The sequence below is a fragment of the Megalobrama amblycephala genome, linkage group LG22 (genome assembly GCF_018812025.1).
Source record: "Megalobrama amblycephala isolate DHTTF-2021 linkage group LG22, ASM1881202v1, whole genome shotgun sequence".
In the NCBI taxonomy this organism is placed as follows: Eukaryota; Metazoa; Chordata; class Actinopteri; order Cypriniformes; family Xenocyprididae; genus Megalobrama; species Megalobrama amblycephala.
This window is the reverse complement of record NC_063065.1, coordinates 8,091,678-8,110,784: the sequence shown is the minus strand read 5'-3', so window position 1 is coordinate 8,110,784 and position 19,107 is coordinate 8,091,678. Positions and strand designations below refer to the sequence as shown.

Here is a 19,107-nt window from a genome sequence, read left to right as displayed (position 1 = left end):
TTTTCTATTTGAATATATTTTACAAAGTAATTTATTCCTGTGATGGCAAAGCTGAATTTTCAGCATCGTTACTCCAGTCTTCAGTGTCACATGATCCTTCAGAAATCATTGTAATATGCTGATCTGCTGCTCAAGAAACATTTAATGTGTACAATTGTACAAAATATTTGTGCACAATATTTTTTTTCAGGATTCTTTGATGAATAGAAAGTTCAAACGAACAGCGTTTATTTGAAATATAATCTTTTGTTACATTGTCTTTACTGTCACTTTTGAGTTATTTAATGCATCCTTGCTGAAAAAAATATTAATTTCTTTAAATTCTTCTCAAAAAAATAAAAATAAAAATTCTTACTGACCCCAAACTTTTGAACTGTGGTGTATAAATGCTGTTCTTTTGAACTTTCTATTCATCAAGGAATCCTGAAAAAAAAGTATACAACTGTTTTTAACATTGATAATAATAATAAATGTTTCTTGAGCAGCAAATCAGCATATTAGAATGTTTCTGAAGGATCATGTGACACTGAAGACTGGAGTAATGATGCTGAAAATTCTGCTTTGATCACAGGAATAAATTACATTTTAAAATATATTCCAATAAAAAACAGTTATTTTAAATTGTAATAATACTTCACAATATTACTGTTTTTACTGTATTTTTAATTAAATAAATGCAATCTTGGTGAGCAGACAAAACTTCTTTTAAAAATATTAAAAATCTTATATTAATATTATAAATATATAATATCTTGTCACTATTTCACATCCTGCTTGTCACATTGCACTAGTCAGAAGTCTGCTGCAATAGCTAGTAATACTTTGAGCTCGTCGAATGTAATAATAATGTGCAGTTTGTTACTGCATGAAGTAAATAAAACAATAGCTTTTTAATAACTTAAAAATAGATTGGTACTTAGTTGGAGAAACTGCCTAAGCTGTTAAAACGGATTGCCATACAGGTTTCTGTGAGGCGGCTGTTCAACAATAACAGTTACTTCACCTCAGTCACACATTCGCTCCGGTAAGTGACGGATCTATTTTCAACGGGAGGTTGGACAGATAGAAGAGCGTCACACAGAAAGCAAAGACACTGGGGGATAAAACACACTGTCCTCCTCTACAGTTCACGGAATTTACCTGTTTTCACGCGGATATTTTCGCATGCCAGCATCGGATATTTATGAACTTCTGCACCGGTTTAAATCATCTAGCTTGAGGAGAAAAAGGTAAGAGTCGTTTTTTATATTTATATAAATATTGAAAGGTGAAACAACTGAGGGAAGACTTCTTTCTTGCTTTTTAAATGATTAGTTTTTATTTTATTAGAGAAATGACTCAAATTCAATTGATTACGTTTCTTTATTATTTGTGTCGCATTAAGTCTAAATTTAAACATTGGATTGTTTTGAATTGTGAAAACGATTTCAATTAACTTTTTTTTTCCTTAAAGTGTGATCCACCCAGACGAAAACGTTTGTCGCTCTTTGAAACTAAATTTATAGTACAGAAAAAATGCCATTGACAAAAGCATACATGTCCTATCACACAGCAGGTCTGATCTCTTCTACAAATGGACATACTGCAGACGGAGCCCGACAGCTGAGGTTATTTTTGGGACAGGCAGCTCAGGGTAGTGAGGTGTCAGAGATGGCAAATATCATGCTTTTCAAAGACCACATCCTTTTGTTTAATTTTTGTAATACTGGAATTTCACTTCATCAGTAAAACTGATTCTCTGTAGGCAGATTTCACTAGAATAGCCACTGTTCTGTTGGAGGTATAGTAGATATAAGTTGTTGACCTTTTTAAAGATGTAGGTCAATATGAGTATTGTTGCCAGATATACGATTTTCCAGGTTCTTTGCATTTGTTTTTCTGTGTAAACTTGTGTCAAAAGTGAACAATGTTAAATTTCCCTGTGGTTTGTGACTTTTAATCCATGTCTATATGCTTTGAGGTCATATTAGTGTAACCCTAAACAAAACTTTTAGTCCCTTTAAATTCACAGTAGTTTTCCTCTAAAAATAGACCAAATATGACCAATGTGTGCAACACTGTGGCATTATTACAGTATATCATGTGGATGCTAATGTAGTGTCACCTGACAGATACATAGTAAAAGTTGGATTCTCAAAAAAGCCATTCTTTTAACGAGGTTTATATACTAGAGTCATTCAATCAACTATTATCTATACTAATTTGTGGTGGGAAACTGGAGAACTTTCAGTGAGCATCTCTAAAAGTAGGCATCTCTCATTTCTCAAAATGTCTATTTCAGGATCCTTGACATGGTTATTTGTCATTAGCAGATTATTCGAACTGACTTACAGTATACTAGTTTCAGGAGCAGCTTTCCAGAAATGTCCTGGAGTTGAGTAGCGAGATGTAATGGTGACAGGGTGCAAATATGTAAAACCTTATAATCTCAAGTTATTATGTTTCTCCTGTATGCATCAAGCACAACGTTTACTTTTATTAAAGTGCGTTGTTTTTTTTATCTCTACAGAGAGCAGTAATGGATCAGAATCTATTTGGTGGGGTTCCACGCTTCCTAACTCGACCCAAGGCCTTCTCGCTGAGCGTGGGACGAGATGCCTCCCTCAGTTGCACTATTGTTGGAAACCCTGTACCTGTAGTAACCTGGGAGAAAGACAAACTGCTTCTTTCTGCAGGGGGACGCTTCAAAACAGTGGAGGATGGTGACGTTTACCGACTTACCATCTACGATCTAAATCTAGAAGACAGCGGTCAGTACATATGTCGTGCCAAGAACAATGTCGGTGAGGCATATGCGGCTGTGACCCTGAAGGTGGGATTGCCGGAAACTGTAATAGAGCGTGCTCCAGTGTTTATAGTGAAGCCTGTCTCCACCCGTGTGGGTCTAGGAGGTGATGTTACCTTCTATTGTCGTGTGGCAGCCCATCCAGCACCCAACTTTGATTGGGAAAAGGATGGCCGCTACCTGGGTGAGACCAACCGCATCAAGATAACCTCCGAAAACGAATCCAGCTCCTTGAGGATCCAGAGCGTCAGGAGCTTGGACAGTGGTACCTACACCTGCCGTGCTCAGAACTCCATTGGCCGCTCTCAGTCCGCCGCCACTCTGGTGGTGGACCTCCAAGATACTCGTCTCCTGAACGCAGACAAGAGCACATCCCTCCTCTCGCACATGCAGAAGCGGAAAGAAGAGATGCGGAAGGATATCGCTTTCTACCGCACCGTGGAAAGCTCCTCAGCCTCGCTCTCAGCATCTTCTTCCATGATCACAGAGGAACTTGGAAGCTCTGGACTCGCCTATGATCAGGAGCAGAGGTTTTCGGCCTTAACCAGCATGTTGCCCAAAGGCGTGTTTACCCGAACATGCACTGTGACCGAGGGTAAACACGCAAAGCTTAGCTGTTTCGTCACAGGCCATCCTAAACCTCAGATCATCTGGAGGAAGGATGGGGGGAACATCAGCGAGGGTCGCAGACATGTTATGTATGAGGACCAGGCTGAGAATTTCATCCTCAAGGTGCTCTACTGCAAGCAGAGTGATAATGGGCTGTACACCTGCAACGCATCCAACATGGCTGGACAAACCTATAGCGCTGTGCTAGTGATTGTCAAAGGTAAGAATAATGCCTGGAGGTCTTTATTTTTGGTCAATTTATGCATCTGAATTGATCCATTTGCTATCAGATTGAGTATTTACAGTATAGGGGGTGAGTGGGGTAAGATGAGCCACCCCCTGAATCTTGGCAACCATACACTTTTATTGTCATGTGACCATACATTTTGAAACCACCCATCATTTCTGGAACATGAGAGGAGAAGAAAGCACCCATTTGGCTTGTCAAAGTACAATTTTAGCATAGCAGATGTAATGGCTGTTTCATCAAAGCAAATTTGTCCAGGTCTACATATATTTATGATGCATATTGGTGATTTAGAAACATATAAAACCATGCAAATCATTTAGCTAAATATTAGCCTGAATTGTTAAGCTAGCTAGTTTTTTTTTTTTTTTTTTTTTTTCAAAATGGCAGCTGTGGGGCAAAGTGAGCCAAATGCTGTGGGGTAAATTGAGCCAGCATTTTAACTTACCCCACCATAAGTCACTGAAGTTAATTTAAATCTCTGAAGCATAAACTGGTATAATTTCAGTAAAAACTGGTTTATCTGACTTTATCTTTTATAAATGCAAACAATTAAACATATTGAAATTTAATCAACTTAATTTGGTTGGTTTTATCTTGTTTAAGTTAGATTATTTGTAAAAGGCAATTTGATTATTAAATTAGTTTTTAAAAGAGGTAAATTATCTTTACAATTTCACATGGGTTTGATTCAGATTCAGTTAGATGGTCAGTTTACATTTAGATGGTGCAACTTACCCCTAACCTGGGGTAAATTGAGCCACAGGAACACTTTTTTTAATAAGAAGCCATATTTTTGTCATAAATGTATTTTGATCATTTAAAATGATAGGAAACATCCTGAAATTACGTAAGATACTTTCATTGTACTTCTGCCTCATTTTCCCTTTTCTTGAGGACCACATAAGTAAAAAATGACCACTTTCCCCTACATTCTAGATTTTTACAAGAAGCTTACAAGATGATGCTAATGTGGGACATAAAATCTTTTTGCTTAACATTCCTATCTATTGTTTGAGGCTTGCAAAATTCACTGCTCTGACATACTCCTTTCTGGAAGTAACACTTTCGTTTGTGGCTTGAACAAACCAGATGCATTCATAATTAGCTGAGGTGGTTTTAGTTATCAGATTGCTATGTGTCTCAAATGTGTCTTGGTGGGTTGGTCTTTTCTAAAAGCTATAGCCAATCAGTAAAAAAGTGTCTAAGTATAAATAGAACATTATGAATCTTGAGTTCATAATGAAAGTGCAATCAAAATGAAAGTTTCCCTTTAGACCTACACAAGTGGTTGACAAAATCATGTATCAGTCAGTCAGTCAGTGAGGATCATTATTTTATAGAGTCTGGCATATAGGAGCACCACGTCAGCACAATAATGGCCATGTTAAAATACAGTTGGCTCTATTAAACCACCAACCATTAAACTGAAATTTTATCAACTAATGACAGTCATCTTTGCCTTCCAGCTCATTCTCTGCTCAGCAAAGTGCTTGCAAGTGTTCAAACAGGGTGTAGCATTACACCTATTTTCTGCTGGTGACGATTAGTTCACAGTTGTTGTGATGGCTAGTTGCAAACTCACTTCTGACACCGTTATGTGGGTGACTTTCCAAGTGACATCCAAACATTAATCTGTATCCAAATTCTCTGTTAACTAAGCCTACAATGATTTTCACAGATGTATACGTACAGAGTTCTAATTTTATCCAGAAGTGTAGCAATAGTGTTTTGCTACCTTGTTCCTTGGTCTTAATCTTGACTTTCATGCCACAGGCACTTTAGAGAAAGGTCACAGAAACTTAGCCGAATGCCAGTCCACTACTGCAGTGACGTCCCTGTGTAGGGATTAAGAGTGTGAAGTTCATGACATTTATAGCTGTTTTTGTGTAAACATGTTCAAATTTCAGATGATTGACTTGAAGCTGTTAAAGTAGCCAAAGGCATACTTTTAGGCCTATTTGTTGGAAACACACATATTAAACATCATATAAATGTATTTATTTAATTTGATGGCCAGCTTTATTCTTTAGTCTTATATTCATTGTTGATGTCACATGTTTAAAGGGTTAGTTCACCCAAAAATTAGAATTCTGTCATTAATGACTCACGCTCATGTCGTTCCAAACCCGTAAGACTTTCGTTCATTTTTGGAACATGAAGATCTTTTTGATGAAATCTGTCCCTCCACAGACAGCCCACGGAACTTTTCCGAAGAGACTCAATAACTTTGTATGATGAACAGAGTTAAATTAGGCTTTTATTGACATAAAAACTTTGATCAGCGAACATAAACAGGAACTCAACCGAACCTGCTTGACGCGCAAGAACAAACCTCATTGGTTCTCGAGGAAGCTCAAACGTGCTGCGTAACACAAGAATGAACCTCATTGGTTCTCGCACATCAAGCAAACATGCTTGAGCTTCCATTTACCACAACTGGTGTGTGAGATGATGAATGTTTATATGTGAATAAAAGCGTGAATTCAATCTGTTAATCATATAAAGCGATCGAGTCTCTTCAGAAAATTTGGACTAAACCGCTTAATTCATATGGATTAGTTTTACGATCTCTTTATGAACTTGTCAAAGTGGTAGTTGCATAGCTGTCAATGGAGGGACAAAAAGCTCTCAGATTTCCTCAAAAAGATCTTCATTTGTGTTCCAAAGATGAACGAAAGACTTACGGGTTTGGAACGACATAAGTGTGAGTAAATGATGAGAGAATTTTCATTTTTGGGTGAACTAACTCTTTAAGGATTTGAGCACTCTAAGTGGTCTTGAGCCGATATAATGGTTATATGTGAACACCCCAAATGAGACCCACCTAAAAAGACCCACAAACGAACCGTAGTTAAAGGATTAGTCTACTTTTAAATACACTTTTCCTGATAAATTTACTCACCCCCATGTCATCCAAGATGTTCATGTCTTTCTTTCGTCAGCCGAAAAGCAATGAAGGTTTTTGAGGAAAACATTCCAGGATTTTTCTCCTTACAGTGGATTTCAATGGCTACCAACAGGTTGAAGGTCAAAATTACAGTTTCAGTGCAGCTTCAAGGGCTTTAAACGATACCAGATGAGTAATAAGGGTCTTATCTAGCGAATCGATCGGTCATTTTAAAAAAAAATACAACCATTTATGCTTTATAAACAAAATATCGCCTTGAACGTACTTTCCGCTTCCGCATTCTTCATAACACTTACGCTGAATGTTCTACGCCTTCCCTATTCTACTTACGGAACGAACGCGGCGCCAGTTTTGTTTTTTTCCGCAACTTGAATAGGGAAGGCGTAGGACATTCAGCGTAAGTGTTATGAAGAACCTGGAAGCGGAAAGTACGTTCAAGGCGATATTTTGTTTATAAAGCATAAATGGTTGTATTTTTTTTTAAAATGACCGATCGATTCGCTAGATAAGACCCTTATTACTCATCTGGTATCGTTTAAAGCCCTTGAAGCTGCACTGAAACTGTAATTTTGACCTTCAACCTGTTGGTAGCCATTGAAATCCACTGTAAGGAGAAAAATCCTGGAATGTTTTCCTCAAAAACCTTCATTGCTTTTCGGCTGACGAAAGAAAGACATGAACATCTTGGATGACATGGGGGTGAGTAAATTTATCAGGAAAAGTGTATTTAAAAGTGGGCTAATTCTTTAATGATTTGGTTTGAGTATGGTTCATTTATGGGTACATTTGTGGTCCACTATTAAGTACATATACATTGTGAACAACACCAAAAGCACTGTTGTCACTTGCAGCTCCCATTCTGAATCACTGAATTTGGTGCTTTTGAGTAAGTACTATATATGGAACCACACTAACATTGTCTTCTTGGAGACCTAATCAATATGAAACCACATGGAACCATATCCTGCCAAATTATGACTGAAAAGAACTTTCTGTGTTTGTCTTCTGTATATTTACTATATTCAAAATGTCCTTGCCAGAGCCAAAGATTCCATTCAAGAGGAAGCTGGAGGATGTTGAGGTGAAGGAAAAGGAAACGGCAACTCTGCAGTGTGAGGTACCAGTGTCGCACACAAAGGCTAGCTGGTTTATGGAGGAGACCCGTCTGGAGGAAAGCACCAAGTACCGCATGGATGCGGAGGGTACCCTGCGCCGCCTCACTATTCACAATGTCACCACCAACGATGATGCCGTCTATATCTGTGAGATGAAGGAAGGCAGTCGCACTGTGGCCGAACTTACAGTGCTGGGTAAAATCTTTGAGAAGAAGCCCATCATCACCATTCCAATATGGTTTATTTTGTTAGCTAGAATGATGATAAATTACTTTGTCCTCATTTGATTTTTCTGCATTTTTAGGCAACATCACTAAAAAGCTGCCGAGGAGGACAGTGGTGCCAGTTAGCGATACTGTGATCTTCTGTGTGGAACTGGAGCAGCCAGTAGATGACGCATACTGGACCAGGAATGGGGAGAAGCTGAAAGAGGACTCCCGAATTATTATCGCCCGCATTAACAGGCAGTACACACTGACCATTCGTGAATGTACCGCGGAGGACTCTGGTGAGGTGGCCTTCATCGCCAATGACTGTAAGACCTCCACCCGCTTCTCTGTCACAGGTGAATACATTTGTAATTCAGACCACAACCTTTTCAAAAGATTTTACAAGAGGTTTTTTGCATTCTTGTGATTCGAAAACATATCTACCACAGTAATCACGTCAATTCGTATGACACTACAGCAGCTATGTGGTGGTATTCAGGGCTTGATGTTAACTTTTTTGCTCACCAGCCACTGTGGCTAGTGGTTACTAGCCACTCAGCATTTTCACTGGCCACAATTTTGACATTGATACCATGGGGAAAAACTGCCATATAGATATTTTTAATATTATCTCATAATTTAGCGGCAGGTATATTAGGCTGCTGTCACTTTAAGACCTGACGCACGGATCCAATATACTGTTACACATGCGTTTTCTTTCTCAACTGTTTATGTTCACTTAAAACATAACTGTGTTTACGTGAATTCTCGCCAGCATTTTGACATTATTTTGTGTGTATTTGACTGTTTATGCACAATAAGCAGCGAAAAACAACTCAGTTTAGTACTGAGAGGCAGCTTTATGTGTGCACACTTTGGGTGTGAGCACAAAATCTGTGTGACTGAGTAAAATTATGCGCAGTATGCGCAATCCCACACCGAAATTCAAGCCCTGTAACACCAACAATATTCATCCGGAGCAAACAAAACGAGTGAGTGAGGGGAGGCGGGTTTTGTGTATCGCTGTCGGAGAGATGAGAGCGAGAAGGCATAGCTTGTATCATGTATGAGAAAATGAGAATTTGAAGCATTTCAGATATTTCAGTATTGATGTATCAAAAAATCAATATTGTTGACACTACATTGCACTTAGTTTTTTTTTTTTTTCAGTAGTCTTTTTAAAAGACTACAATTGAAAAATGTACACTACCGTTCAAAAGTTTGGGGTCAGTAAGAATTTTAATTTTATTTTTGGGGGATAGAAATAAAATTAATCAATACTTTTATTCATCAAGGATGTGTTAAACTGATCAAAAAAGACAATTATAATGTTAGAAAATATTCTATTTTAAATAAATGCTGTTCTTTTGAACTTTCTATTCATCGAAGACAAATTGTACTCAACTGTTTTCAAAATTGATAATAATAATGAATGTTTCTTGAGCAGCAAATCATCATATTAGATTGGTTTCTGAAGGAGCATGTGACACTGAAGACTGAAGTAATGATGCTGAAAATTCAGCTTTGATCACAGAAATAAATGACACTTTACTGTATATTGACATAGAAAACAGCCGTTTTAAATTGGAATAATATTTCACAATATTACTGTTTTTGTTTGTATTTTTAATCAAATAAATGCAGGCTTGGTGAGCAGAAGATACTTCTTTTAAAACATTAAAAAATCTTACTGACCCCATACCTTTGAACGGTAGTGTATATATTACACGCCACTGCTAAAATCCACCCGCATTTGGCGGGTTGACGGATGTTAATGTCAAGCCCTGGTGGTATTCATACTCTAATTCTTTGATGGAGTATGAGTGGAAACACTCAAAACAGTTCAACACAATTGCTTTTGACATTTACAGTAGAGAGATTCTTTTTCCTTAACCTTATTAACCATAATTTAAACTTTGACCTCAGCACCGAGGAAACACCCTCCAGATCCCCCAGTTGAGCCAACGGTGCGGAACAAAACAGATTCGTCGATCACACTGTGCTGGTCTCCGCCGGACAGTGAACGGCCTGTGCCCATAAACGGCTACATCTTGGAGCGCAGGAAGGTTGGAGCCCAAACCTGGATTAAAGTCACTAGTACGACTGTGTCTAGCACTGAATATACCATCAGTGAAATCTCAGAGGAGGCGAGCTATCAGTTCCGTATCTCAGCGGTCAATGATTTCGGTCAGAGTGCCTACTTGGAGGTTCCTGGTACATTTTATCTTGGTGAGTAAGGCTTTGTTGTTTGCTGTGGACATTCATAATATACAGTGGCATGAAAAAGTATGTGAACCCCTTGCAGAAGTTCATGAGTCTCTTGTTTGTCCTGAGCAGTTAAACAGCTCTGTTCTTCAGAAAAATCCTCCAGCTCCTGCAGATTCATCAGTTTTCAAGCATTTTTGCATATTTGAACCCTTTCCAGCAGTGACTGTAGGATTTTGAGATCTGTGTTTTCACACTGAGGACAACTGATGGACTCAAACTCAACTATTAAAAAAGGTTCAAACATTCACTGATGATCCAGAAGGAAACACGATGCATTAAGAGTCGGGGTGTGAAAACTTTTGAACAGGATGAAGATGTCACAATTTTTCTTATTTTGTTTAAATATCATTGTTTTTCATTTAGTACTGCCCTTCGGAACCAACAGAAGATACTTGCATGTTTCCCAGCAGAAAAATTAATACTTATGAATGGGGTTATTTTAATAAATTCAGCTATTGTTTTGTCTTGTGAACTAAATGCATACATCTTTTATGTAAAATATCTTACTCAGGACAGTATTAAACAAAAAATAACATGCATTTTTTATTATCCCTCTTATTTTATTAAAATAATTCTCATTTTCACAGATTCTGCAAGGGGTTCACATACTTTTTCATGCCACTGTATAAAAATTATATAAATCAATATATTCCAATAATAATATTGGAATTTGTTTGATCAGAGCCCACAGCGTCAGTGAAGACAGGCCTGGTGAGCTGCAGTGCACATGCAGGCGAAGAAGCCACCTTCACCGTGGAGCTCTCGAGTGTTTGTTCTGGCTCCTGGACCATAAACGACCGAATGATCCGCAGCGGATCCGAGTATCTGATCACACGCTCAAAGACCACACACACGCTGGTCATCAGGGAGGTGTCCATGGCGCTGAACGGGGCACAGGTGAAGTTTGTGGGTGGCGGATCTCAGAGCGTCTGCACACTTACTGTGAAAGGTAAGAAAGGAACAGTTTCTGAAAACTAAAGTACAATATCTTCAACAATGCTCCTGATTTTTTTTTCTTGGTGTTCTTTAGCTGCACCTGCACGTTTCACCAGTAAGTCTTCTCAGGTTGAGGTATTTACTTTCAGCATGCACTCCTCTGCTCAGATGCACACAGAAGTGTCCGATTCAAGTGTCCAGGTGACAACATGCACGTTTTTTGTCTTGAAAAATCCAAACAAAATGTGTAAAATATACATTACGTATATAAAGTTTTTTAATAATTCTTTCTCCTATTGGAGATTAAATTGTATTGTCCAGCCAGTGGCACAATTGATTGCATACAAAACAGACAAAATCTAAATATCTACAGTAATAAATGTGTGGACATGATGGGTAATAAGTATTTTTTTTTCTTTTTGACAAATAACTTCATGTACTGCTGCTGCAGGTTGTTTGGATGAAGAATGGGAAGGAGCTGAGGATGGGTAAAAAATATGAAGCCACAAGTGTGGAGCGCAAACGCATACTGACAGTCCACAACGTGGACCATGAGGACGTGGGCATCTATGAATGCACGTGTGATGGCGATAAAATGTCTGTCCAACTTGCCCTTAAAGGTAAAACAAGCAATTTTTCTCTTCACTTACAGACCTTCAGTTAGTTTAAGTTTTTTTATTAACCTCTAAATATATTTCAAGTATAAAATAAAAATCAATTATTATACAATTAATTTACATATCTGAAAATGGAAGAATTATAAATTGAGGTGCGTGGTGCTTGCAGTGTATATTTGGGAATTTCCCAAGAGTTAAAATCAGTGCTGAATAGCCAGTGCGTCCTATCCCAGCTTAGTACAGAGTTCTGGGCGGATAAATGGTGTAAGCGGTCAGTGTTGACAGCTAGGAACAGCTGGGATCAGGATACTCAACAGGAAGTGTTAGGAGATGTGTGTCAGGTAACTCTCAACGCTCAAAACTATTACATACAGTTTATATACTATTACAAACTATTATATACATAAAACTATTTGGATAAAAAAATTGGCTAAACATGATTTTAGCTATATTGTTTGGCTAAAATAAAAATATATTTAATATATTTAACACTTGGAATTAATAATTATTGTATCCTATTCTAACTATGATTCACAAAAAGAAAATTACATTTCAGAATTATTTACAAGTTTTAATAACTATATTTTCTATTGAATTTTGGGAACATTTCAGGTAAATCTCAATATTATGCTCTCAATATTTAAGACACTATATATAAAACTATTGGGATACAAAATATGGCTAAACATGATTTTGGCTAAATTATTTGGCTGAAAAAAATTATATTAAACTTAAAGCTGCAGTAGCCCTAAATTTTTCGTTAGAAATGATCCAAAATTAATTTTTGAGCAAGTACATAACCAACCAGTGTTCAAAACAATCTCCTTACCTTAGCCCGATTCACAACGGTAAGCTTGTAATAATGTTTTCTAATTCGAGTGGTACTGGTAGGTTTCCGCGGGAAATTCAAGCATGCCGCCGTTCATCTTTGCTTCTTTAAGTCACGTCTGTTTACATAAAGAAGGAGTCCCAGACAGTAGGCTATATGGCATGTGAGGATGCAGCAGGATCATTTATAGCCTTTTTTCACAGCAGCTGGAATAATTCAATTAATTAATTGACTGTTAGCGACTAGACTGTACAGAAATTGAAATCTACAGGTAACTCTAATACACACTAAATACACATAGTCACTCAATGCTGATGTTGTTAACATTAACAATTTGAGAACAAAGTATAAGAACAATAATAATTTGCATGGTTTGATGTGATATGAGCTAAGCGATTGTTAGATTTAATCACCATTGGTTGCTAGATTTATTGTAATGCTTTTTATTTTTTGTCAGTTAGTCAGAACAAAAGTGGCAGACATGTTACGTACTTGTTCAGATGACATTCTCCGGTGAAAATTCTTATTTTGGTCATACTTCCAAAACTACAATCTGTGTTTCATAAGTACAGTATCCACTGGTACAGTGACTGACAGCCACACATTCTCCTCAAAACATTATATTCATCCACGCAGAGGAGCCGTGCCGATGCACAAAAACATGTAAAGATGATAATTCCGCTAATAAGTGCAATTGCAGGTTTCAAACTGAGATGGCGACAAAGAGGCAAAACGGACTGCAGCTTTAAGCAGTTGGTAGCATCATAAACGCAATTATAAATGCAAATACCCTTACATAAAAAAACTTTTTTTTTTAACTTAAAAAGCAATTTTTTTTACAGTATTTTACAAAAGAATTACATGTATTTTTTTTTTTTAAATAATTCATTTTTCACTGTATATGGTAACCAATTAACATGTATTTACAGTAGCATTTTTTTTATTCTTTTTTCATTCAAATGACTATGATCAGTGCAAACTCATATTCAATGTATATGTTCGTGACTTAGAGGTACTGTCAGTTCCAGACCAAATAAATGTAAATCAGGAGAGTTTCGGTTGTCACATCTGTGTGTCAGCACAAGACATCTGTTACATACAAACGGACAGTGGTTGTGACTGTTTCTCATGCCATGTTTGATGTGTCTTCTATAATCCGTTTCATATTCCTAATTATGTTGAAATCACAGAGAGGTGCAGCATCTAATACTCCATTTTCCCCTAACAGAAGAACCAGCTAAGTTTGTTAACAAGCCGAGGGCTCAGCCCCAGGAGAGTGACGCTCTGGTGGGTGACGTGGTGTTGAGATGTGAGGTTGCTTCTCCTGGAACCGCTGTTGTGTGGAAGAAAGAACAGACAGAAATAACGGAGGACACGAGGACAACTTTTATCTCTCAGGGGACGCAAAGGAAGCTGGTCATCAGGGGTGCCAAACAGAGCGATGAAGGACACTACTCGTGTGAGACGGCAGAGGACAAAATGACATTCCTGGTCAAGATAAAAGGTAAGACTATGCGCTAATTAGTCTGAAACTAAAAATTTAAATGAGCAGGATTAATCAGACATGCCACAATACCTAATTAATGTCATAACTTTATGGTTTTTTGAACAGCGAAGCTAAACGCTAAATGCTCCTACAGCTAATAAATGATTTAATAAGTGAAATTAAAAGTTATACCAGCCTTGTATAAGTTATATTAAAGTTTAGCATGTCATTTATCATGCCAATGTCAGATCTTACTGAGGATGATGGTCCTTTGAAGGTACAGCTCTTTCTGAGAAGTATTATTTGCAGTAACCTTGAATACAAACATTTCTAGATTAGCTTCTGGGAAACAATCCTTCAGAGGTTGTTGAAATTTGCACAAAACATTTATTATTAGGCATTTTGGAGATGTTTGAGATCTTTTTTACAGTCCAGAACTGCATTTGATGTTTCTCTAAAAGAATAAATGTCCTTTTTAGAAACTCGGGCTGCTTTCTCCAACAAAGACTCTTATCAGAAAGAGGTGAAGGTATCAACATCCCAGAAGGCCACACTAAGCTGTGAAGTTTCGGATGCCAAAACTGAGGTGAAATGGTTCAAGGATGGCAAGCAGTTGAGCTCCAGTAAGACGGTCCACATGGAGTCAAAGGGCAAGAGCCGTCAGCTGGTGCTGGAGAACGTGGAGAAGAAGGATGCTGGAGAATATACCTGTGAAGTTGGAAATGAGAAACTGGTCTTTAAGATTCGGGTGGAAGGTAAGAACAACATGCCAGTGTTTTGTCTTGTTTTTTTTTTAAAGTTACATTCACTCAAACGTGACTGAAGCAAAGTTTACATAAAACTAAATGTAGTTTCTGATACTGTATTCCTAAATCTTGATTTCTGCACCAGACATTCAAGCCGCCTTCGCCAACAAGGACTCCTATCAGAAGGAAGTGAAAGTTTCAGCCTCCCAAAAAGCCACACTGAGCTGTGAGGTTTCTGACCTCAAGACTGAGGTGAAATGGTTCAAGGAAGGCAAGCAGTTGAGCTCCAGTAGGACCGTCCACATGGAGTCAAAGGGCAAGAGCCGTCAGCTGGTGCTGGAGAATGTGGAGAAGAAGGATGCTGGAGAATATACCTGTGAAGTTGGGAATGAGAAACTGATTTTTAAGATTCGGGTGGAAGGTAAGAACAACATGCATGTGTTTTGGCTTGTTTTTGGTAATTTTTTAAGGTTCCAGTGACTTAACACTTGTCCATCAATTTAAAATAGTTACTCTGAGGACCTTAGAGGACAAAAATGTCCATGTCAAAAAAACTGTCACAAAAATTTGAAGCTTTGCCAACAGAATGAATCAACAAAGACTGCATCATTTTATGGTTAAATGACCCTGGGATTAAAAATTGCAGTTTTAATGGGTTTCAATGGGGACATTTTTATCCTTAAGGTCTTGAGTGTAACTATTTTGTATACCTAGTGTAAAATAGATTTATTAAAGGAAATGGGGTTGAAATAGTAAAATTCTAATAAAAATACACAGTTGTGCCAAAATGTATGCAGTTTGCATCAACACAGGCAAAATTATTAAAAAAAAAAAAATGAAAAAGTCAAAAATGTCCATAAGGACACACAAGGGTTAATCAATCATGACCAAAGCAAAGTGTACATAAAACTGAAAGTAGTTTCTGATACTATATTCCTAAATATTGATTTCTGCACCAGACATTCAAGCCGCCTTCTCCAACAAGGACTCCTATCAGAAGGAAGTGAAAGTTTCAGCCTCCCAAAAAGCCACACTGAGCTGTGAGGTTTCTGACCTCAAGACTGAGGTGAAATGGTTCAAGGAAGGCAAGCAGTTGAGCTCCAGTAAGACGGTCCACATGGAGTCAAAGGGCAAGATCCGTCAGCTGGTGCTGGAGAACGTGGAGAAGAAGGATGCTGGAGAATATACCTGTGAAGTTGGAAATGAAAAACTGATTTTTAAGATTCGGGTGGAAGGTAAGAACAACATGCATGTGTTTTGGCTTGTTTTGTTGATGTTTTTTTTTTTTGTCTTTTTTTTTAAGGTTCCAGTGACTTGTCCATCAATTTAAAATAGTTACTCTGAGGTCCTTAGAGGACAAAAATGTCCATGTCAAAAAAACTGTCACAAAAATGTGAAGCTTTGCCAACAGAATGAATCAACAAAGACTGCATCATTTTATGGTTAAATGACCCTGGGATTAAAAATTGCAGTTTTAATGGGTTTCAATGGGGACATTTTTATCCTTAAGGTCTTGAGTGTAACTATTTTGTATACCTAGTGTAAAATACATTTATTAAAGAAAATGGGGTTGAAATAGTAAAATTCTAATAAAAATACACAGTTGTGCCAAAATGTATGCAGTTTGCATCAACACAGGCAAAATTATTTAAAAAAAAAAAAAATGAAAAAGTCAAAAATGTCCATAAGGACACACAAGGGGTAATCAAATATGACCAAAGCAAAGTTTACGTAAAACTGAAAGTAGTTTCTGATTCCTATATTACAAAATCTTGATTTCTGCCCCAGACATTCAAGCCGCCTTCTCCAACAAGGACTCCTATCAGAAAGAAGTAAAAGTTTCAGCTTCCCAAAAAGCCACACTGAGCTGTGAGGTTTCTGACCTCAAGACTGAGGTGAAATGGATCAAGGAAGGCAAGCAGTTGAGCTCCAGTAAGACCGTCCACATGGAGTCAAAGGGCAAGATCCGTCAGCTGGTGCTGGAGAACGTGGAGAAGAAGGATGCTGGAGAATATACCTGTGAAGTTGGAAATGAGAAACTTGCTTTTAAGATTCAGGTGACAGGTATGGGAATGTCCTTGTGTTTGTCTATTGGCTTGCTGTTTCTATTTTAGTTTTTCTTCTTTATGGATGATACCAAAATTACAAAAAGTCAACAAAGATTAAGAAAAGCAAACTTTACATATAACAAAAGAGTTTGATATATGCCTTGCATCTGGTCAAAAAGCATGCCATGAGATTTCAGTAATGTGTCTTAATAAATACAACAATTTATGTACTTTTCTCTCTTTAAGAAGAGGTACAATAATAGGCAGAAAAATCTGTTGCTCATTTCAGTCTGCAATGTAATTAGTTTTTTTGTGGAATGATTTGCGGTTTATGATGTAATTGATACATTTTCAAGTATCCAGTCCTTGCGGTATCTGTTGTTTATAATTTTGAGTGATATATTTACTCAAAGAGTATATTGTCCAATGCCCAACCAGATGTTCAAGCTGCCTTTACCAACAAGGACTCTTATCAGAAGGAAGTCAAAGTTGCTGCTTCCCAAAAAGCCACACTGAGCTGTGAGGTTTCTGACCTCAAGACTGAGGTGAAATGGTTCAAGGATGGCAAGCAGTTGAGCTCCAGTAGGACCGTCCACATGGAGTCAAAGGGCAAGAGCCGTCAGCTGGTGCTGGAGAACGTGGAGAAGAAGGATGCTGGAGAATATACCTGTGAAGTTGGAAATGAGAAACTTGCTTTTAAGATTCAGGTGACAGGTATGGGAATGTCCGCGTGTTCGTCTATTGGCTCTCTGTTTCTATTTTATTTTTTCTCCCTAATGAAAAAGACCAAAACTACAATAAAACAGTGAAGCTTGACAAAAGCTAATTTTACACGTAGCAAAAAAGTTCAGAATGGGGAACAATTCTCACTTATAACTAGTTGCTTATTAGCTTGCATATTGGCTGTTTATTAGTACTTATAAAGCACATATTAATGCTTTATTCTGCATGACCATATTCTACATCCCATAATCCTACCCAATACCTAAACTTAAACAATACAACAACTACCTCACTAACTATTAAAAAGCAGTAAATTAGGAGCTTATTGAGGCAAAATTTGTAGTTAATAGTGAATATGTGTTTCCCATACTAAAGTGTTACCAAAGTTTATCCTTGGTGAAAGAGACCGTTGATATTGTTTGTAGATGTAGTAATATATGTAGTTTTTCTGTTCAAGAAATGGTACATTTTAAAATTAAAAAGCAGTTTCTTGCTGAATTCAGTGCTACTAAAACGTTTTAGTCTGCAATGTAATTTGGATTTGTTTGCTTAAAATATAGACCACAATTTATAATATCTTCTGACTTTCTCAAACATCCAGCCCTTATAGTATCTGATGTCTATAACTTTAAGTGATATATTTACTCAAATAATTCTGTTTTATTACATTGGATACATGGTGTACTGTGCCTGCCCAACTAGACATCCAAGCCGCCTTCTCCAACAAGGACTCCTATCAGAAGGAAGTGAAAGTTTCAGCCTCCCAAAAAGCCACACTGAGCTGTGAGGTTTCTGACCTCAAGACTGAGGTGAAATGGTTCAAGGATGGCAAGCAGTTGAGCTCCAGTAAGACCGTCCACATGGAGTCAAAGGGCAAGAGCCGTCAGCTGGTGCTGGAGAACGTGGAGAAGAAGGATGCTGGAGAATATACCTGTGAAGTTGGAAATGAGAAACTTGCTTTTAAGATTCAGGTGACAGGTATGGAAAACATTTTGAACTGTTCATTTGGTCATCAGTGGTTGCTCTTGGCCTAACGAAATGGTTTATTCACATTTTGCATTGATGAGTGAAATTTGTCTTAACAGTCTTCTTTGGGTTATTTAAAAGCTGCTATGAAAATATTTCTTGACTATTGTCATGTTCGGTGTGATACCTTAGTATTGACTTTCTCTGTAAATAAGCAAACTAAACACTTTTAATGATTTACTTCACCCTCTTTATACCCTCTCATTAGATCTCAAAACTGCCTTCACCAACAAAGGACTCCTATCAGAAAGAAGTGAAAGTTTCAGCCTCCCAAAAAGCCACACTGAGCTGTGAGGTTTCTGACCTCAAGACTGAGGTGAAATGGTTCAAGGACGGCAAGCAGTTGAGCTCCAGTAAGACCGTCCACATGGAGTCAAAGGGCAAGATCCGTCAGCTGGTGCTGGAGAACGTGGATAAGAAGGATGCTGGAGAATATACCTGTGAAATTGGGAATGAGAAACTGCTCTTTAAGATTCAATTGGAAGGTAAGACCTTCTAGGACATTGGTGGACCTAATGAGCAATCTTCTTCCAGAACATGGTCAAAATTTAG

The 19,107-nt window shown here is 37.7% G+C and overlaps 1 protein-coding gene across 1 annotated transcript in view; it reads left to right on the top strand.

Annotated features, from left to right (window-relative positions):
* The first annotated feature begins 842 nt into the window (after nucleotides 1-842).
* obscnb (obscurin, cytoskeletal calmodulin and titin-interacting RhoGEF b) overlaps nucleotides 843-19,107 on the top strand; it is a 66,252-nt gene continuing 47,987 nt past the window's right edge. The window contains exons 1-17 of the mRNA XM_048175570.1: nucleotides 843-1,229; nucleotides 2,510-3,614; nucleotides 7,593-7,862; nucleotides 7,972-8,232; nucleotides 9,803-10,105; nucleotides 10,827-11,093; nucleotides 11,175-11,281; nucleotides 11,532-11,700; nucleotides 13,755-14,030; nucleotides 14,492-14,767; nucleotides 14,904-15,179; nucleotides 15,718-15,993; nucleotides 16,547-16,822; nucleotides 17,245-17,520; nucleotides 18,232-18,507; nucleotides 18,688-18,701; nucleotides 18,764-19,040. Of these exons, the coding sequence (XP_048031527.1) occupies nucleotides 2,519-3,614; nucleotides 7,593-7,862; nucleotides 7,972-8,232; nucleotides 9,803-10,105; nucleotides 10,827-11,093; nucleotides 11,175-11,281; nucleotides 11,532-11,700; nucleotides 13,755-14,030; nucleotides 14,492-14,767; nucleotides 14,904-15,179; nucleotides 15,718-15,993; nucleotides 16,547-16,822; nucleotides 17,245-17,520; nucleotides 18,232-18,507; nucleotides 18,688-18,701; nucleotides 18,764-19,040 (4,696 nt within the window). The 5' untranslated portion in view covers nucleotides 843-1,229; nucleotides 2,510-2,518. The remainder of the gene's footprint in view (nucleotides 1,230-2,509; nucleotides 3,615-7,592; nucleotides 7,863-7,971; nucleotides 8,233-9,802; nucleotides 10,106-10,826; nucleotides 11,094-11,174; nucleotides 11,282-11,531; nucleotides 11,701-13,754; nucleotides 14,031-14,491; nucleotides 14,768-14,903; nucleotides 15,180-15,717; nucleotides 15,994-16,546; nucleotides 16,823-17,244; nucleotides 17,521-18,231; nucleotides 18,508-18,687; nucleotides 18,702-18,763; nucleotides 19,041-19,107) is intronic.